At 40.1% G+C, this 22,287-nt stretch overlaps 1 protein-coding gene across 1 annotated transcript; it reads right to left on the bottom strand.

Moving 5' to 3' along the window:
- Positions 1–226: 226 nt before the first annotated feature.
- LOC103507973 (cell wall protein IFF6-like) lies at positions 227–22,251 on the bottom strand. The gene is made up of 20 exons (XM_026822700.1): positions 22,099–22,251; positions 21,746–21,840; positions 20,623–20,851; positions 20,187–20,216; positions 19,173–19,248; positions 18,755–18,981; positions 18,447–18,613; positions 17,145–17,600; positions 16,758–16,986; positions 16,038–16,351; positions 14,727–15,150; positions 12,489–12,604; positions 6,560–6,678; positions 5,629–5,838; positions 4,607–4,722; positions 3,529–4,107; positions 2,285–2,438; positions 1,736–1,835; positions 1,244–1,442; positions 227–426 (listed from the first exon to the last, which is right to left on the bottom strand). Exons 1-20 carry the CDS (start codon positions 22,249–22,251, stop codon positions 325–327), a joined length of 4,095 nt encoding a protein of 1,364 aa, XP_026678501.1. The 3' UTR covers positions 227–324.
- Between the last annotated feature and the right edge of the window lie 36 nt (positions 22,252–22,287).

The raw sequence follows: 22,287 nt of genomic DNA, 5'->3' as shown, positions 1-22,287 counted from the left end.
GGCAGCACCTTGAAAGTGCAAGTTCGCGGGTTCGATTTTCGCCCGTTCTTGGGACAGCTGGCTTTCTCATGCCCTGTCTTCCTTCTCTCTTCGCTGTCGGAACGATAAGACCTTAGCAGTTACAAATCCCTCTATCGAATTTGTTTTTATTAAAAATCAATGCCTCCAGAGGCTTTGGCAGACTCATGTCCGGATTTCCTTAGCGTCCTTCTTATTGGTCCAAATAGAGAGAAATCGACGTGGACCAACCTGGAATTCCAGAGTCAAAACGCCTTATCGAGAAAAAAAAAAGTTGAAGGGTCGTGGTTAGGGTCGGGGGTGTGGTTACTCGTTGTTGTTGGAAGGGAAATGCTTCCAGATGTCGCCGGAGTGAGGGTTCCAAATGTGGCTCAGAGATCTGAACGGATCATAATCTTGACCGGACCCCTGGAAAAGAAACATACGTTTTATAGCTTTCAGCAAAAATTAAGGCCGGGGTTTACCAACTCGGGAATTGAGATGAAACGAGGATTTCCTTATACTTCATACCTAGGTCACTCTGAACGGATCATAATCTTGACCGGACCCCTGGAAAAGAAACATACGTTTTATAGCTTTCAGCAAAAATTAAGGCCGGGGTTTACCATCTCGGGAATTGAGATGAAACGAGGATTTCCTTATACTTCATACCTAGGTCATCCTTGGATTGAACTCAATCCCGAGACAATCCACGGTGGTAAAACTCGACCTAAATGTGCCAGCCTAGTTAGCTAGGAGGGCAGCACCTTGAAAGTGCAAGTTCGCGGGTTCGATTTTAGCCCGTTCTTGGAACAGCTGGCTTTCTCATGCCCTGTCTTCCTTCTCTCTTCGCTGTCGGAACGATAAGACCTTAGCAGTTACAAATTCCTCTATCGAATTTGTTTTTACTAAAAATCAATGCCTCCAGAGGCTTTGGCAGACCCGGATTTCCTTAGCATCCTTCTTATTGGTTATTTCTGGTTTATTGTTCATAGTTGGCTACTGATTTTGAAGCAATACTTTCTCATTACATGGTATCCTAATTTAGCTTCGCTATACTGAAATGAAGATTTTTTTTTTTTAAAAAAAAAAAGATCTAGTGTTGCCAATCCTTCTTATTGGTTATTTCTGGTTTATTGTTCATAGTTGGCTACTGATTTTGAAGCAATACTTTCTCATTACATGGTATCCTAATTAAGCTTCTGAAATGAAGATTAAAAAAAAAAAATCCAGTGTTGCCCCTCACCTGCATAGTATCCCCCTGCACAGTGTAGGGCTGACTTGTTGCCACATTGGGCAGGGGTGGCGGCGGGGACGAGGTGTCTACAATGTTGCCAAGATGTGCGAATCCAGGAGGGGGCCCAGCTGTAGTCCCAGTGCTAGTAGGTGGGGGCGTAGTCCATAGGGCAGGGGGAGGGGTCCAAACGTCGGCCGGTGGGGCCCACATGTCAGAGGGGGCCGGGGGGCCTAGAGAGGATGTGGAGACGGGGGGGCCTCCAGAGGAGAAGAACGGGTCCCAGAGGTTGGGCACTTGAGACCAGGCGTCTGGGAAGAAACCGGGTAACTCATGTAACGTGCCGCCATAATATCGTAAAAAACAGCAATACCGTTCAGGTGCAAATAGCAATAAAACGATTCTATCATACCGTTTCACAGATTTCAATTTTTCTCACATTTCAGGTACATATTGAAATTCATATGTACGTATTAGGTACATATTACCTCCGGTGGGGCCCACATGTCAGAGGGGGCCGGGGGGCCTAGAGAGGATGTGGAGACGGGGGGGCCTCCAGAGGAGAAGAACGGGTCCCATAGGTTGGGCACTTGAGACCAGGCGTCTGGGAAGAAACCCGGTTTAAACTCATGTAACGTGCCGCCATAATATCGTAAAATAAACAGCAATACCGTTCAGGTGCAAATAGCAATAAAAGGATTCTATCATACCGTTTCACAGATTTCAATTTTTCTCACATTTTAGGTACATATTGAAATTCATATGTACGTATTAGGTACATATGAATTTCAGCCCGAAGAGGCAAAAAAAAAAAAATGTTAGAAAAGGGCATCTTAACTTCCATTCAAAATATTAACCTTAAAAGGATTCTATCATACCGTTTCACAGATTTCAATTTTTCTCACATTTTAGGTACATATTGAAATTCATATGTACGTATTAGGTACCTACATATGAATTTCAGCCCGAAGAGGCAAAAAAAAAGGTTAGAAAAGGGTATCTTAACTTCCATTCAAAATATTAACCCTTAAATGCACAGATTCCATTTCTTACCGTCATACGTAGACTGAGATGAGAACTGAGTGACGTTGTGCTGCTGAAGGAATCCAGTCCCGGAGTTGTCCTGCAGGAGTCCCCCACCTCCCAGATTGTTGTTGTTCCATCCTGCACTGCTCGACAGGCTCTTGGTTGAATCGTAGTTGTTCTTCTGAAACATGGAGTGGCCATAAGGGGTTAACTGTTTACTTTCCTTATTCTCCACAAAGTTACTGAGACATCAATCAAGATGTTATCCTTCTGAAACATGGAATGGCCATAAGGGGTTAACTGTTTACTTTCCTTATTCTCCACAAAGTTACTGAGACATCAATCAAGATGTTATCCCGTCCCCCACCTCCCAGATTGTTGTTGTTCCATCCTGCACTGCTCGACAGGCTCTTGGTTGAATCGTAGTTGTTCTTCTGAAACATGGAATGGCCATAAGGGGTTAACTGTTTACTTTCCTTATTCTCCACAAAGTTACTGAGACATCAATCAAGATGTTATCCTATTATTGCACTAACTTCATGTCAAGATCAACTTGTAATTTTAAATAACAATTAAACACTTTGACATTTTAAGATTATTTAGTGTGTCCAGCTCCATAATCGGCGTTTAAACCGAGGTGAAGTTTAACTCTTGGATAAGGCAATTTGATTGGTTGATAATTTTCGACATCAACCAATCCAATTGCTTAATCCAAGAGTTAAAAACCGAGTTTAAACCCTGATTATACTTAAACCGAGTTTAAACCAATTGCCGGACCCGGCCATCAAAAGACTTTGAGTGCCGAAGCAAAAAAGGTGCAGTTTCGGACTATGATTGTGGTATCAGTAAGTGTTAAAATGAGCTCTTTCGAAAAAAAAACTTACCTGATTTGATTGGTTGATAATTTTCGACATCAACCAATCCAATTGCTTAATCCAAGAGTTAAAAACCGAGTTTAAACCCTGATTATACTTACACCGAGTTTAAACCCTGATTATACTGAAACCGAGTTTAAACCCTGATTATACTTAAACCGAGTTTAAACCCTGATTATAGTGATTATACTTAAACCGAGTTTAAACCCTGATTATACTGAAACCGAGTTTAAAGCCTGATTATACTTAAACCGAGTTTAAACCAATTGCCGGACCCGGCCATCAAAAGAAAAAAGTTCCAACACTTTGAGTGCCGAAGCAAAAAAGGTGCAGTTTCGGACTATGATTGTGGTATCAGTAAGTGTTAAAATGAGCTCTTTCGAAAAAAAAACTTACCTGTGAGTTCTCCTGTTGTCCACCAGTCACACTGCTACCAGCTGCAAACACGCCACCGCTTCTATATCCCGCCTCACTAGCGCTTCCCGTGCCAGAACCATGAACTTCATTTGCTCCATTCCCTCGCTGCATCCAAGCATCACCAGCGCTACTAGTGCCAGAACCATGAACTTCAGTTGCTCCATTTCCCCTTTGCATCCAAGCCTCACTAGCGCTACCAGTGGTGGAATTATTAACTTCACTTCCCCTTTGCATCCAAGCATCACCAGCGCTACTAGTGGTGGAATTGTTAACTTCAGTTCCCCTTTGCATCCAAGCATCACTGGCGCTACCAGTGCCAGATCCATGAACTTCATTTGCTCCGTTGCCTCTCTGCATCCAAGCATCACTAGCGCCAGTGGTAGATCCATGAACTTCGCTATTCCCACTGCCCCTCTGCACCCAATGGCTCCAGTCCTGATCAGGGCTGGGTCTAGGGGGTTTCTTGGGGCCGATAGGGCCCAGAGGAAACGGAGCCGGGTGACTAGGGGGGCTGCCTACAGAGGAGTCGCTGAGCTCGTAGAATGAATCGTTGAGGCGCTGCAAAATTGGAAAACAGGGGGGAGGTTAGAATGGTTCAGAGTAAACTGCAGATCTTACTGTAGAAATGTTTATGATTTCATACATAATTTATGTCAGTGGAATTTACAATGTATTTAGAATAGAATATGCCTCATTTATTCTACCAGAACGAGACTGAAAAGTCCCTTTACTCCCGCAGTCTAAAAAAAGGGTCTTTTTAATTTCATAGGTAGAGTTTACAAATATGCAAAGATAATTTTTCCCAATCTAACTTATTTGAAATCAACCAATTAGATCCAAGGGTTTATACTTGGGTTTCTAGGCATATTTTGCAAAGCAAAAAGAAAAAAACTTCCTAAGGGTTATCAAAATCGAACAAATCGAACAAACGCGGAAAATAATAATAATAATAATAATAATAATAATAATAATAATAATAATAAACAGACAGACAGATTAAATGCAAAATGGTTGGGATAAAACTTCAATCTCACTTCATTCGTTCCAAAATACTTACAGCAGGTGTGGATTCCATCATGAAGTTACGCACGGAGAGCGTGCCGTCTAAGAGTGACGATGAGTAGAGGGGAAGATGATCAAACAGGGAGGGGAGGGAGGAGAGATTGTTGTGCGCTGTGGAAACCCAAAAAATAAACGAGGACCTATATTAGGCATCCTTCCTTTACGAAATATTTTTTCCAAAAGATCCTATATTAAGCACACTCTCTTTTTTCCTGTAACTGTTGAAGTCTTATAAGTAAGTATGTAGTGCTTTATTTAGACTGTCAGCTTAGATTACAGTTTAATAGGGCACCGGCGCGGGAATCGAACCTCTGACCTAGCGCTTAGAAGGCAGACTCGCTATCCTTCAAGCTAACTAGGCTGGCAGAATAAAATAGAGTTCATACGTTCATAGAGTTAGTAAAGGAGTCTCTTAGTAATATTGTGGTAACCAAAATTGAGAGGCCCTCAGCCTCACAACAAATCATATCTCAAATTCTTTGTGGTAGGTAAAGCAGAGCTTTTTCACAACTTTTGTGGATATCACAGCATTACTAAGTGCCTCCTTTGCAATCAATGTCCATTTTTCAATAATCTTTTTACACTGGTAATGCCGCCACTGGTAGCTCCTCGATTTTAGTAGCTACTCGATGGTCCTCACCCCGAACTCCAAGTAGAGAGCTGAAAAAAACTTCGACCCGCCGGGAATCGAACCCGGGACTCTGACGTGTTGCCGAGGGTGATACCTACTGTGCCACGGATGCTACCAAATAATTGATAATTTTTCCAGACATTTTATTGTTATTATTGACATATTAATGTTCTTACCGTTATTGTTATTATTGACATATTATTGTTCTTACCGTTATTGTTATAATTGACATATTATTGTTCTTACCGTTATTGTTATTATTGACATATTATTGTTCTTACCGTTATTGTTATTATTGGCATATTATTGTTCTTACCGTTATTGTTATTATTGACATATTATTGTTCTTACCGTTATTGTTGTTATTGAGATATTATTGTTCTTACCGTTATTGTTATTATTGTTGAGATTGCTCATCTTCTCCTCCATAAGAGGGGAGGGGGTGGCGTTATTCAAAATGGCGGACGACTTGTCCAGGTTGTTCTGTTTATCTTCCGTGACCATGGCAACCGGGCTGGACTTACACTTCATCAGAGGTACCTTCTGTTCATTGCTAGACTTCTTCAGCTTGGTCTCTTTCGAACCGGATTTCTTGTCTGGAAGAGAGAAAGGAAAATAAGTTTGAAAAATAAATAAAAGAGGTTTGATAGGGTGAAATGGGTCAAAACTTTATATTATGGATGTGTTTTTAAGGATGTCCATAGACTATAGTGTAGACCAGGGCTGCCCAACCGGTCGATAGCAAATTGATTTCAAGTCGATCGCGAACAGCACACCCACCCAGCAGTGTTTGAAACTGGCAATATCATCTTACACACACGATTACTACAAGCTTGTGTACCAAATTTAGAGTGAAGTCTCTCTCATTAAGTAATTCGATCGCAAGACTGTATTGAAAATTTCAGTCGATCTAAGTTTGGGCACCTCATGTGTAGATGGTGCTAAATTTTCTTCTACAAAGTTTCATGTAATATTTTTCTGTGTTTCATTAGTTTTTATTTCTATAAGTAGCGCCTACACTTTGTCCATACTTTTCCCGCTAATATGTAACGTGCTCATGATGTTCCAGCAAATATTCAACTTAAACACACTCTAATAAATATTAATAATAAAAAAAATTCAAGCAGATATGGCTTAAGGAATTTTGATTGTGTTAGGCATAAATGCTTGTCACAAATGTCGTTCCCCGCTTAATACACGACGCTAAATTTTATGACTTGCCTTGGACTCGAACCACCAACCTCCAGATCCAGAGTCCACCGTGCTAACCACTGCACCACTGAGGTTGGTAATATCGGGTATAAGTCATTTACTTACTTGTCGGAGCCTTGTTGAGTAGTTTGCTATCGAAAATGTTATTGTTGGTAAACACATCGTTCGTAATGGTTTTCAGCTGTTTCTTGGAACTGTTCTTCGTCTTGGTGGTCGTTTCCGTGGGGGAAGTGAATAATAAAATACAAAAAATGGACGAAATGGAAAAATTTTCACTTTTTTCCAACATTGCCACAAAATAAAATACGCGTCTTGACCACACTGCTTTGTAACATTTAAAATTAAAGGATTCGGTTAGAAAATTCATTCTCGGAACGGCTGACTTTCTCCTATCCTGTCTTCCTTCTCTCTTCGCTTTCGGGACGATAAGACCTTAGCAGTTACAGTTTCCTCTATGAAACCTCTTACCTATGTGATTGTATTAACTATTAAGTACCTATATTTATGTAAGTAGTGCTTCAAAGCCAGCCTAGTTAGCTTGGGTTGTAGCGCGTCTGCCTTGTACGCTCTGGGACGCGTTTTCGATTCCGGGAAATTTTCCCCACTTCAAGTTCTGTATATTGCGGTTTTGAGATGAATGGAGTCAAAGTATAGGACTAGTCAAAGTTTGAATGTAGTCATTTTGTTTTCTCCCATTTTAATCTATATATATAAAAGAGGAATATGGACGGGTCATGTTTATATGTCTGTCCGAATCGTTTAGAGAATATTAATAGTGCTTATTTATACTGCTCGCATAGGACTGAAAAAGTCCCTTTACTCCAGCTAAACCGTGCTAAACATATTATAAACCGTGGCGAAGCACGGGCAAAACAGCTAGTACAACACTAAATTTAAGTTAGGAACCAATTTTTAAAAACTAGATCTTTCCGTGCTCTTTCCTACGATATACAATACTCAAAAAGTGTATATTGGTAATTGGCATCGAATGCGTTTGGGTTTTTGTTCTCAGGCCAGGATCACCGGCTGCAAGGAAGTCATGAGGAAGAGTGCCTACATGAAAATGTTAAAGTCTTCAGCTCACACGTTACCCCTGTGGGTGGGTAAACCAGGGCAGAAACCAGCTGCTCTTGTGGGGGCCATTCCTGCTGATCCGTCCCATATTGCAAATGTACGTATGAAATGACAAGATTTTCTTCTACTTCTGTTTTCACTTTGTCTTTGTCCTCCTTTTAGCCCCCCCTCCTTTTAGCCCCCCCTCCAATCCTTTATTCAACATCTTCTCTCTCAAATCCTCATGAACCTTCTCTCTCAAGCATAACTTTGATGTCCCCCTCCTTTCCTTTCCTAGGTTCAGTTTCTCTTACCCACGTACCTACCTCTCATCTCTCCTTTCCACTACGAATGGCAAAATGTTCAATTCCTTTGATCTTAATGGTGTCTACTGAGGGATAAATTGGACAGCATTAGGCAGAAAGAAACCAGTCAAACTATCTTTCTAAAACCGTAAAAAAAATGCGTAGTTATTTTCAGAACATGATACAGAAAAAAAGTGTATTAGATTATGTGACTTTTTTTAAATATATATTGTCAACATGGCTGAGATTCCTCTTTGGACGTCCATACCATGTCCACACTTGCTCCACAAAGCGGAATCTCGCAATCTCATTGGTTCAGCCATGTTTGACTATAAAAAAAAGGTCACATGATCGAATACAGCTATACCTACAGAAAGAGTCTTCAGTGACTTTTTGGATGGTTTACTGCTGCCACCCATCAACTGTGTCTTGCTTATGTATTCGTAGTTAAAAAGATCCAATGTGCCTAGGCATGTGTTGGATCTTTTTTAGAGAATATTAATAGTGCTTATTTATACTGCTCGCATAGGACTGAAAAAGTCCCTTTACTCCAGCTAAACATATTCTAAACCGTGGCGAAGCAGGGGCACAACAGCTAGTACAACACTAAATTTAAGTTAGAAACCAATTTTTAAAAACTAGATCTTTCCGTGCTCTTTCCTACGATATACAATACTCAAATTTTTTTTGGATTTTGTCCGCTCTGCCTCTTACCCATTCCTTTGATCTTAATGGTGTCTACTGAGGGATAAATTGGACAGCATTAGGCAGAAAGAAACCAGTCAAACTATCTTTCTAAAACCGCAAAAAAATGCGTAGTTATTTTTAGAACATGATACAGAAAGAAAGCGTATTAGATTATGTGACTTTTTTAAAACTTTGAGTGCCGAAGCAAAAAAGGTGCAGTTTCGGACTATGATTGTGGTATCAGTAAGTGTTAAAATGAGCTCTTTCGAAAAAAACTTGCCTTTGAGTTCTCCTGTTGTCCACCAGTCACACTGCTACCAGCTGCAAACACGCCACCGCTTCTATATCCCGCCTCACTAGCGCTTCCCGTGCCAGAACCATGAACTTCATTTGCTCCATTCCCTCGCTGCATCCAAGCATCACCAGCGCTACTAGTGCCAGAACCATGAACTTCAGTTGCTCCATTTCCCCTTTGCATCCAAGCCTCACTAGCGCTACCAGTGGTGGAATTATTAACTTCACTTCCCCTTTGCATCCAAGCATCACCAGCGCTACTAGTGGTGGAATTGTTAACTTCAGTTCCCCTTTGCATCCAAGCATCACTGGCGCTACCAGTGCCAGATCCATGAACTTCATTTGCTCCGTTGCCTCTCTGCATCCAAGCATCACTAGCGCTAGTGCCAGAAGTTATTCTTATTATTGAGATATTATTGTTCTTACCGTTATTGTTATTATTGGCATATTATTGTTCTTACCGTTATTCTTATTATTGAGATATTATTGTTCTTACCGTTATTGTTATTATTGGCATATTATTGTTCTTACCGTTATTCTTATTATTGAGATATTATTGTTCTTACCGTTATTGTTATTATTGGCATATTATTGTTCTTACCGTTATTCTTATTATTGAGATATTATTGTTCTTACCGTTATTGTTATTATTGGCATATTATTGTTCTTACCGTTATTCTTATTATTGAGATATTATTGTTCTTACCGTTATTGTTATTATTGGCATATTATTGTTCTTACCGTTATTCTTATTATTGAGATATTATTGTTCTTACCGTTATTGTTATTATTGGCATATTATTGTTCTTACCGTTATTCTTATTATTGAGATATTATTGTTCTTACCGTTATTGTTATTATTGGCATATTATTGTTCTTACCGTTATTCTTATTATTGAGATATTATTGTTCTTACCGTTATTGTTATTATTGGCATATTATTGTTCTTACCGTTATTCTTATTATTGAGATATTATTGTTCTTACCGTTATTGTTATTATTGGCATATTATTGTTCTTACCGTTATTCTTATTATTGAGATATTATTGTTCTTACCGTTATTGTTATTATTGGCATATTATTGTTCTTACCGTTATTCTTATTATTGAGATATTATTGTTCTTACCGTTATTGTTATTATTGGCATATTATTGTTCTTACCGTTATTCTTATTATTGAGATATTATTGTTCTTACCGTTATTGTTATTATTGGCATATTATTGTTCTTACCGTTATTCTTATTATTGAGATATTATTGTTCTTACCGTTATTGTTATTATTGGCATATTATTGTTCTTACCGTTATTCTTATTATTGAGATATTATTGTTCTTACCGTTATTGTTATTATTGGCATATTATTGTTCTTACCGTTATTCTTATTATTGAGATATTATTGTTCTTACCGTTATTGTTATTATTGGCATATTATTGTTCTTACCGTTATTCTTATTATTGAGATATTATTGTTCTTACCGTTATTGTTATTATTGGCATATTATTGTTCTTACCGTTATTCTTATTATTGAGATATTATTGTTCTTACCGTTATTGTTATTATTGGCATATTATTGTTCTTACCGTTATTCTTATTATTGAGATATTATTGTTCTTACCGTTATTGTTATTATTGGCATATTATTGTTCTTACCGTTATTCTTATTATTGAGATATTATTGTTCTTACCGTTATTGTTATTATTGGCATATTATTGTTCTTACCGTTATTCTTATTATTGAGATATTATTGTTCTTACCGTTATTGTTATTATTGGCATATTATTGTTCTTACCGTTATTCTTATTATTGAGATATTATTGTTCTTACCGTTATTGTTATTATTGGCATATTATTGTTCTTACCGTTATTCTTATTATTGAGATATTATTGTTCTTACCGTTATTGTTATTATTGGCATATTATTGTTCTTACCGTTATTCTTATTATTGAGATATTATTGTTCTTACCGTTATTGTTATTATTGGCATATTATTGTTCTTACCGTTATTCTTATTATTGAGATATTATTGTTCTTACCGTTATTGTTATTATTGGCATATTATTGTTCTTACCGTTATTCTTATTATTGAGATATTATTGTTCTTACCGTTATTGTTATTATTGGCATATTATTGTTCTTACCGTTATTCTTATTATTGACATATTATTGTTCTTACCGTTATTGTTATTATTGGCATATTATTGTTCTTACCGTTATTGTTATTATTGAGATATTATTGTTCTTACCGTTATTGTTATTATTGGCATATTATTGTTCTTACCGTTATTCTTATTATTGAGATATTATTGTTCTTACCGTTATTGTTATTATTGGCATATTATTGTTCTTACCGTTATTGTTATTATTGACATATTATTGTTCTTACCGTTATTGTTATTATTGACATATTATTGTTCTTACCGTTATTGTTATTACTGTTGAGATTGCTCATCTTCTCCTCCATAAGAGGGGAGGGGGTGGCGTTATTCAAAATGGCGGACGACTTGTCCAGGTTGTTCTGTTTATCTTCCGTAACCATGGCAACCGGGCTGGACTTGCACTTCATCAGAGGTACCTTCTGTTCATTGCTAGACTTCTTCAGCTTGGTCTCTTTCGAGCCGGATTTCTTGTCTGGAAGAGAGAAAGGAAAATAAATAAATAAAAGAGGTTTGACAGGGTGAAATGGGTCAAAACTTTATATTACGGATGTGTTTTTAAGGATGTCCATAGATTATAGTGTAGATCAGGTGCTGCCCAACCGGTCGATAGCAAATTGATTTCAAGTCGATCGCGACCAGCACACCCAGCAGTGTTTGAACCTGGCAATATCATCTTAGACACACGATTACTACAAGCTTGTATACCAAATTTAGAGTGAAGTCTCTCTCATTAAGTAATTCGATCGCAAGACTGTATTGAAAATTTCAGTCGATCTAAGGTTGGGCACCTCATGTGTAGATGGTGCTAAATTTTCTTCTACCAAGTTTCATGTATATTTTTCTGTGTTTCATTAGTTTTTATTTCCATAAATTTGTCCATACTTTTCCCGATGGTATGTAACGGGCTCATGATGTTCCAGCAAATATTCAAGTTAAACTCACTCTTCTAAGTATTAATAATAAAAAAAAGTTCAAGCAAATATCGTGTAAGGAATTTTAATTGTGTTAAGCATAAATGCTTCTCACAAATTTAATATCGTTCCCCGCTTAATACACTACGCTAAATTTTATGACTTGCCTTGGACTCGAACCACCAACCTCCAGATGCAGAGTCCACCATTCTAAACGCTACACCACTGAGGTTGGTAATATCGGGTATAAGTCATTTACTTACTTGTCGGAGCCTTGTTGAGTAGTTTGCTATCGAAAATGTTATTGTTGGTATGTTGTTGTTGTTGTTGTTGTTGTTGTTGTTGTTGTTGTTGTTGTTGTTGTTGTTGTTGTTGTTGTTGTTTTCAAATGTCCGGAACTCGGCCATTAAGTCATTCTCCCACTTGTATCTCAATACTTTTCCACGATGTTGTTGCTGTACCTTGGTGCAGGGCAAGAATTTAGGTGCCTAGAATCGGCCGGCTAAGTAAGTTACTTGCAAAATTTGACCCATACATACAAGTTAAAAAATAGAAGGATAGTATTTTTTTTTTTTTAAGAGGTTTGACAGAGGGGACTGTAACTGCTATGGTCTCCGTTTCCGTATTGGATTTAATCAGAGGAGGGCTAGGGTCCAGGATATGAGGGCTGTCGTTAGAACTGTTGTCACTGCTCGGGGTGTTCTCTTTGTCCTTCTGATTGTCGATACTGTTGGGCGAACTCTGTGAATAGAATTGAAAGGAATGGTATTGAATTAGAATAGAATATTTGCCAGCCTAGTTAGTTTGGTTAGTAGTGCGTCTGCCTTGTAGGCGCTAGGCCGCGGGTTCGTTTCCCTCCAGGGGCAAACTTTATCCTGAATGGATTCGGCCGGCTTTCTCCAATGCTGTCTTCTTTCTCTGTTAGATTTCGGGACGATAAAACCTTAGCAGTAAAGTTCCCTCTACCAAACGCATTTTTAAAAAAATAAAAAAAATCTCTTTTTTATACACATTAACTCAGAATGCATAAAAGTAAGTATTTACTAATAGATAAAATTTTAATTGGTGGGTGAGAAAAAGTGGATATTAGAAATGGAGGAAAATGAGCCCAGTGGCAATGCACTTGCTTGCCGTACAAAAGGTCCCCGGTTTGAATCTCACCATCGACAAAAATTTGTACTCATTTTTCGATTGCAAATATTCTAACGGGCTACTTTCTGGTGTTCTCGTGTTGACCCAGCACCTAAATGGGATGTATTGTCTCTTCTCGCCCATCTGATGAGGCACACTACGGGATGGGCATGCTACGACACAGACCACACGAGTCTAATGTAGACGTTGTTTCATTGCTACGAAATAAAAACGGTGGTGGAACACTCATCTTTTTTTATAATTAAAAAAAAAGAAATAATAAAAAAAATGTATAATGGCTACAATACAAAATGCCAGTGGGACTTGTAATTTTAAATAACAATTAAACACTTTGACATTTTAAGTTTGTTCAGTGTGACCAGCTCCATAATCGGCGTTTAAACCGAGGTGAAGTTTAACTCTTGGATATGGCAATTTGATTGGTTGATAATTTTCGAGATCAACCAATCCAATTGCTTAATCCAAGAGTTAAAAACCGAGTTTAAACCCTGATTATACTTAAACCGAGTTTAAACCCTGATTATGCTGAAACCGAGTTTAAACCCTGATTATACTTAAACCGAGTTTAAACCAATTGCCGGACCCGGCCATCAAAAGCTTAAAAAAAAAAAATGTATAATGGCTACAATACAAAATGCCAGTGGGCAACACAGCTACTGCCCTTGAGTAAACTTCACTGGGGCCAGTAAAATTCCAGTCGAGTTGGACAAAATGTATTTCTGTAAATGTATTTCAGCTACAAATTCATTCCATTTTGATCAATCAACTGGACTGGAATGTTACTAGATGACAGTAGTGATTACAGAAAGCTAGCTTGACTCTCTACTGCCTTTTGTAATTCAGACATATTTCATATTTCTAACAATTACATTCTATTCTATTTTACATATCAAACTTTCTTGACTTGGCGGGGCGTACAATTCTATTCTACATAATTACGTACAATTCTATTCTACATAATTAAACTTCACTGGGGCCAGTAAAATTCCAGTCGAGTTGGACAAAATGTATTTCTGTACAGCTACAAATCAATTCCATTTTGATCAATCAAATGGACTGGAATGTTACTGGATGACAGTGGTGTTTACAGAAAGCTAGCTTGACTCTACTGCCCTTGTGTAATTCAGACATATTTCTAACAATTACATTCTATTCTATTCTAGATATTACGTACAATTCTATTCTACATAAATATGTTCTATTCTATTTTATTTTATTCTATTTTGTTCTATTCTATTCTATTTTATTCTACTCACTTGGTCAACAACGTAGTCCACGCCGATCCACCCGTCTCCTTTCTCCCCTCCTCTCCTTCTTCCGAGTGCCCCCCACTACCTCGCTTGCTATTGGTCACCACATGCCGCTTTCTCAGCAACGGGCCGTTCCCATTGGTTACCACGCTGGCTCCGCCCCCTATTGACTTGGCAGAGGGAGAAGGGGAAGAGAGAAACGTGTTATCGTAGAGGGAGGAAGAAAGGGAGGAGGGGGAGGAGGAAGATTTGTTGTTGTTGCTGTTGTTGGTAACTTGTAATTTTAAATAACAATTAAACACTTTGACATTTTAAGTTTGTTCAGTGTGACCAGCTCCATAATCGGCGTTTAAACCGAGGTAAAGTTTAACTTTTGTTGGGCTCTTTAATTGGCCCCCCCCCCCCAAAAAAAGGCCGTATCCACAAACCTAAAAAGGGGGACAGTGGAAAAGAAAAATTACCTTTCCATCATCGGAAGAGAACGAGTCCTGCATAAGCTCATCCAGTGGCGTAGTTTTCACATCAATACTCGACGTGTCCGACACATTCCTCCTATGTTCCTCCACCTCCTTCTTCCCTCCTCCACTAGTCACTCTAAACTTCTTATTATTACTCTTGGCCGGATTACTGACGAAATCCGCCAGATTGCGCTGGCGCGAGTTCGCGTTTTCCGACGTCTTCTTAATGTAGTTCAGCAGTTTGTGATTGTTGATGGCCGCGATGTTGTTTTGTTTCGCCTGCGGCGCGGGTTGTTTCTTGACCGACCCGCTAGAGGGCGTGCTGTTGTTGAGATTCGAGTTCTGGGACGAGGGGAGAGGAGAGGGGGAAGTGCTGGACGGGGCAGGAGGGGAGGGAGAGGGGGAAGGATGAGATTTGTTGTGCGACCTGTGGGTGAGAAAAAGTGGATATTAGAAATGGAGGAAAATGAGCCCAGTGGCAATGCGCTTGCTTGCCGTACAAAAGGTCACCGGTTTGAATCTCACCATCGACAAAAATTTGTACTCATTTTTCGATTGCAAATATTCTACGTTCTGGTGTTCTCGTGTTGACCCAGCACCTTAATGGGATGTATTGTTTCTTCTCGCCCATCTGATGAGGCACACTACGGGATGGGCATTTGGGCATGCTACGACACAAACCACATGAGTCTAATGTAGACGTTGTTTCATTGCTACGAAATAAAAACGGAGGTGGAACACTCATCTTAAAAAAAAAAAATGTATAATGGCTACAATACAAAATGCCAGTGGGCAATACTCAATACACCTATCGATGAGAGAAGGAAGACAGGATAGGAGAAAGCCAGCCGTTCCGAGAACGAACATTATCCCATCAGGATAAAATCCAAACTTCACTGGGGCCAGTAAAATTCCAGTCGAGTTGGACAAAATGTATTTCTGTACAGCTACAAATCAATTCCATTTTGATCAATCAACTGGACTGGAATGTTACTGGATGACAGTGGTGATTAGAGGATTCCAGCTCACTGTCTACTGCCCTTGTGTAATTCAGACGTATTTTTAACAATTCCATTCTATTCTACTCTGTATAATGCTACGACATGGATGGGCAGTCTTCGACACAGACCACAAGCGTCCAATGTAGCAGTTGTTTCATCGCTACGAAATAAAAACGGCGGTGAAACACTCATCTTTAAAAAAAAAAATAATAATAATATGTATATTCTATTCTACATAATTATATTCTATTTTACATATTACGTACAATTCTATTCTACATAATTATATTCTATTCTATTTTATTCTACTCACTTGGTCAACAACGTAGTCCACGCCGATCCACTGGTCTCCTTCCTCCCCTCTTCTCCTTCTTCCGGGTGCCCCCCACTACCTCGCTTGCTATTGGTCACCACATGCCGCTTTCTCAGCAACGGGCCGTTCCCATTGGTTACCACGCTGGCTCCGCCCCCTATTGACTTGGCAGAGGGAGAAGGGGAAGAGAGAAACGTGTTATCGTAGAGGGAGGAAGAAAGGGAGGAGGGGGAGGAGGAAGATTTGTTGTTGTTGCTGTTGTTGGTATTGTTGTTGTTGCTCGCGGACCCTGAGGATGGCTTGTCTTTGTGCGACTGAAAAAGAGAAACAAAAACCAATCAATTAAATCATGAATTCTTTGTGGTAAAGCAGAGTTTTTTCACATTTTTGTGGATATCACAACATTACTAACTGCCTCCTTAACAATCAATTTCCACAGGTATTTCAATAATCTTTTTACACCGGTAATGCCGCCACTGGTCGCTACTCGATTAAAAAAGCTCCTTCAGTGTCCTCACGAGGCTGAGTACACCCTAAATCCAAACAAAGTGTCGAAAAAACTACTGCTAGAATAAAGGGACTTTTCAATTCTATCTGAGCAAAGACTTAGGAAGAACACATCATTATCAAATTATCAGAGAAGGAGCATGGTTGGTCAAGTTGCTATTAATGTAGAAGGTACCGGGTTCGATTCCCAGGACAATAATAAAATACACTCACCACACAAGGCGAACTTTTCGCCGTCCCCGAAGACCCAGAAGACGCACTGGTCGAGAAATAGCCATTGGTCATGCCAGCCGCTACCCGACGAAACCTAGACCAGGACAAACAGCCAGACCCGGGGCTCGAACTGGGGACTGGGGGCACTTTGGTTCCCGTCTGCTCCGAGCCAGACCCGCTCAGTGGGGGCGATGAGGGGGCTTTGAGACCGACGCCCGAGCTGATTTTCCTGTGAAATGGAACACGGGATTTAGGAACATTGTACTTGACTTGTGCTCAACAGCCCTGTGTTGAAAAGCACCAAATAAATAAATCAATAAGGTATATTCTATTCTAACAATACCCCTGGAACTTCTTTCTGAAAAAAAAAACACCTTTCCCACTCACCTCAAATCCAGCACAGGCTGCACGCCGGTCTCATCCTGTTGCAACATGTACACCAGGCTGGCGTCACACAGGTGTCGCGCATCTAAATACGCCGACGTCACCACGGCAACAAACACCACGCTAAGCGCGACAAACAGTGTCCAGAACGCGTGCCGCTCGTAGCGCGGCCGTGAAACGAGCGCGCTGCACGTTTCCAGGAGTTCCAGGGAGAGCGCGACTTCCAGTGTGTAGGTCGCGCTAGCGCGTGGCGGCGCAGTGCTTTTCTGAGACAGACTGGGTGCGAACGCCAAGTTCACCGTAATGTTCTCCCCCGGCTCCAACTCATAGAATGGCGTATCTTTGTGTACACTATGTATAGGACTGGACAGGACATGACTGTCCTGGTGTATCTTCTCGAACCCGAACTCCTGAGGCGAAGTGAAGTGGCAGTCCCCGAAGTTACATGATGGCTTCAGACTGGGGAGAGAACAGAGAATGGAATCATTTATTTTTTAGGTATTTATTCTTTTATCCAGTAGCCAAAACCAAATGTCAGCCCAAAGCAATCACCCAAAGGCTGATTGAGAGGCTGACGAAAAACGCCGACCCCGTCTGTACACAGGAAAAGGAGAAGAAAAAGAAGATTCTTTTATTCATTCATTCTTTCAAACCAAGGAATCAATCCACGGTTAGCCCCGTGGTAACGCGCTAGCTTGCCATGCAGAAGGTCCCGGGTTCGATTCCCATCACCGACAAAAATTTGTACTCTTTCCGATTGCAAAGATTTCAAAGGTTTACTTTCTGGTATTCTCGTGTGGACCCAGCAACTAAATGGGAAGTATTATGTCTCTTCTCGCCCATCTGATGAGAGGCATACCACGGGATGGTCATCCTATGACACAGACCACGGGAGTCTAATGTAGCAGTTGTTCCATTGCTACGAATACGGCGGTGAAACACTCTTTTAATAGGAAGCCGTGTGATGTTCAAACCAAATGTTCTTTGGTTCCCAACAGGTAATGTTCATCCACTTCCCAAAACTTACCTGTCCGGTATTTCGCTGATAATCGTGTTCGAATACGGAAATTTGTTTCCCCAGGACCAGCTGCACCTTGAGCGTATGTCTCTCGAACGAATTGACCAGCGTTATATTCCTGTAGGACGTATAGACTAGAGACTGAACCCACGCCCTCCTATTTAATCAAATCTGTTTTCTTTGGGCCCCAAATTCAATGAGTAAATTGTAAGAAAATCAGATTTAATAGCGTGGGATATGGAAAAAAGAAGAAGTGTTGTGATGTTCACACCTTATGTTAATCTTACCTGTCCGGTATTTCGCTGATAATGGTATTGGAGTACGGATAATGTTTTTCCAGAACCAGTTGCACCTTGAGCGTATGTCTCTCGAACGGATTGACCAGCGTTATATTCCTGTAGGACGTATTGCCGATCTGCGTCAACGGGAAATGCACCACGCGTTCCCGTGTTACCTGAAAAAAAGGGGGTTTCTTCAAATTAAATTGATCGAGATAACACCTTAGTAGTTACAGTTCCCTCTATCAAAAACCTCTTCACACAAAATAGTATTCAAAATATTAAAAAGAGTAAAGAGAAATAGAAAAAAAACTTACTGAAGCACGCGTCATAGCAACACTGGTTCGAAACAGAAACCCGGACACAGCGCTGGTTTCCAGCTTCAGCGTCAGATTTATCTTCTTCAGTAGGAGATGCTTGAAGTCGACATTCTGGAGTTTCAGATTCTCCATGTCGAAATCCCGTGTGTTGGACTCTAAGAGTGACGATGAGTAGAGGGGAAGATGATCAAACAGGGAGGGGAGGGAGGAGAGATTGTTGTGCGCTGTGGAAACCCAAAAAAATAAACGAGGACCTATATTAGGCATCCTTCCTTTACGAAATATTTTTCCGAAAATGTTATTGTTGGTAAACACATCGTTCGTAATGGTTTTCAGCTGTTTCTTGGAACTGTTCTTCGTCTTGGTGGTCGTTTCCGTATGGATAGTAATGAAATACTAGATCTTATTCACTTACGTATGCTCCTATAGTTTTCACACTCATCCACATGTTTCCTCTCATAGGAGAATGTGATTGGAGTGGACGATCCTGGCTTCCGGGACCTCAAAACGTGTTTTGGCATCAAAAACTGACCATCGAAAATTTGACCCGATTACATTACTTTCCTTCCTATATAGGATTCTACGTTCTGGTGTTCTCGTGTTGACCCAGCACCTTAATGGGATGTATTGTTTCTTCTCGCCCATCTGATGAGGCACACTACGGGATGGGCATTTGGGCATGCTACGACACAAACCACATGAGTCTAATGTAGACGTTGTTTCATTGCTACGAAATAAAAACGGTGGTGGAACACTCATCTTTTTTTATAATTAAAAAAAAAGAAATAATAAAAAAAATGTATAATGGCTACAATACAAAATGCCAGTGGGCAATACACCTACTGCCCTTGAGTAAACTTCACTGGGGCCAGTAAAATTCCAGTCGAGTTGGACAAAATGTATTTCTGTACAGCTACAAATCAATTCCATTTTGATCAATCAAATGGACTGGAATGTTACTGGATGACAGTGGTGTTTACAGAAAGCTAGCTTGACTCTACTGCCCTTGTGTAATTCAGACATATTTCTAACAATTACATTCTATTCTATTCTAGATATTACGTACAATTCTATTCTACATAAATATGTTCTATTCTATTTTATTTTATTCTATTTTGTTCTATTCTATTCTATTTTATTCTACTCACTTGGTCAACAACGTAGTCCACGCCGATCCACCCGTCTCCTTTCTCCCCTCCTCTCCTTCTTCCGAGTGCCCCCCACTACCTCGCTTGCTATTGGTCACCACATGCCGCTTTCTCAGCAACGGGCCGTTCCCATTGGTTACCACGCTGGCTCCGCCCCCTATTGACTTGGCAGAGGGAGAAGGGGAAGAGAGAAACGTGTTATCGTAGAGGGAGGAAGAAAGGGAGGAGGAAGATTTGTTGTTGTTGTTGTTGTTGTTGGTATTGTTGTTGTTGTTGCTCGCGGACCCTGAGGATGGCTTGTCTTTGTGCGACTGAAAAAGAGAAACAAAAACCAATCAATTAAATCATGGATTCTTTGTGGTAAAGCAGAGTTTTTTCACATTTTTGTGGATATCACAACATTACTAACTGCCTCCTTAACAATCAATTTCCACAGGTATTTCAATAATCTTTTTACACCGGTAATGCCGCCACTGGTCGCTACTCGATTAAAAAAGCTCCTTCAGTGTCCTCACGAGGCTGAGTACACCCTAAATCCAAACAAAGTGTCGAAAAAACTACTGCTAGAATAAAGGGACTTTTCAATTCTATCTGAGCAAAGACTTAGGAAGAACACATCATTATCAAATTATCAGAGAAGGAGCATGGTTAATCAAGTTGCTATTAATGTAGAAGGTACCGGGTTCGATTCCCAGGACAATAATAAAATACACTCACCACACAAGGCGAACTTTTCGCCGTCCCCGAAGACCCAGAAGACGCACTGGTCGAGAAATAGCCACTGGTCATGCCAGCCGCTACCCGACGAAATCTAGACCAGAACAAACAGCCAGACCCGGGGCTCGAACTGGGGACTGGGGGCACCTTGGTCCCCGTCTGCTCCGATCCAGACCCGCTCAGTGGGGGCGATGAGGGGGCTTTGAGACCGACGCCCGAGCTGATTTTCCTGTGAAATGGAACACGGGATTTAGGAACATTAAGCGGGAAAAGATTCAACAGGAGGGATGAGTAGAAAACTGATGTAAACAAACATATACGTAGGTACAGTAATTTGTTTATATTTTGAATAGATATTTGAGGCTAGGTTTGGTAGGTAGAAAAGTAGATATTTGCGGCATGTATGTAAGGCTTTGGTATTTGCTGAGAGAAGTTCTTGAATCGTACAAGGTTGATTTTGATCTGCCAGCTTGGAGGGTAGCGCGTCTGCCTTGTAAGCGCTAGGTCACGGGGTCGATTCCCGCCCGAGGCGAATTTTATCCTAAACGGATAAAGATCCTTCTCGGAAAGCTGGCTTTCTCCTATCCTGTTTTCCTTCTCTCTTCGCTTTCGGGACGATGGGACCTTGGCAGTTACAGTTCCCTCTATCAAAGGTCTTCAAAAAAGACAAAGACATTTTTTTTTTTTGCATATTGTAAACTCTACCCATGAAATAATATATCAGACCTTGTTTAGACTGCGGGAGTAAAGGGACTTTTCAGTCTCATTCTGGCAGGATAAACAAGGTAGGTATATTCTATTCTAACAATACCCCTGGAACTTCTTTCTGAAAATAAAAGCAAGAGGCCCTCAGCCTCACAACAAATCATATCTCAAATTCTTTGTGGTAGGTAAAGCAGAGCTTTTTCACAACTTTTGTGGATATCACAAGCATTACTAAATGCCTCCTTTGCAATCAATGTCCATTTTTCACAATAATCTTTTTACACTGGTAATGCCGCCACTGGTCGCTCCTCGATTTTAGTAGCTACTCAATTGTTCTCACCCCGAACTCCAAGCGCAGAGCTGAAAAAACTTCGACCCGCCGGCAATCGAACCCGGGACCTCCGAGGGTGATACCTACTGTGCCACGGAGGCTACCAAATAATTGATAATTTTTCCAGACATTCTTCTAGTTGGCTCTAGTAATCTTCTTTCAATGGTTGTTTTCAAATTAGTCTGTACAGACAGCGATGTGGGGAAGTTATAAGAATATATTATTATTATTATTACACAATTGGATCAAACTTTATTTACAGATGGTAACAAAAAGTATCTACATTCTACATATAAATACAAAATAAAGTTTGATCAAGGGTGGGGTTAATGCCTATGGCAAGAATATACCCTGATTATACTGCCAGAATTAGGGCTGAAAAGTCCTTTATCCTCCGCAGTACATGTAATTTAACTTGCCGGAATAAATAATCTCCTCACCTTGGTCAGACGTCCACTATAGCAGAACAACCGTATCATCACCGTAGACACATTAGTCTGAACAGACAGGGATGTGGGAAAGTTATTTCGCGGCAGTACAACAGACTGTTTGAACTGAAGGGTGAACAGGGTTTGGTTTTCTTTCGGCTGCATCACCACGGGCTGAAAGTTTGAGATCTGAAGCAAAAA

This window comes from Diaphorina citri, unplaced genomic scaffold (assembly GCF_000475195.1).
Source record: "Diaphorina citri unplaced genomic scaffold, Diaci psyllid genome assembly version 1.1 scaffold356, whole genome shotgun sequence".
Taxonomy (NCBI): Eukaryota; Metazoa; Arthropoda; class Insecta; order Hemiptera; family Psyllidae; genus Diaphorina; species Diaphorina citri.
This window is presented reverse-complemented; position numbering and strand designations above follow the sequence as displayed.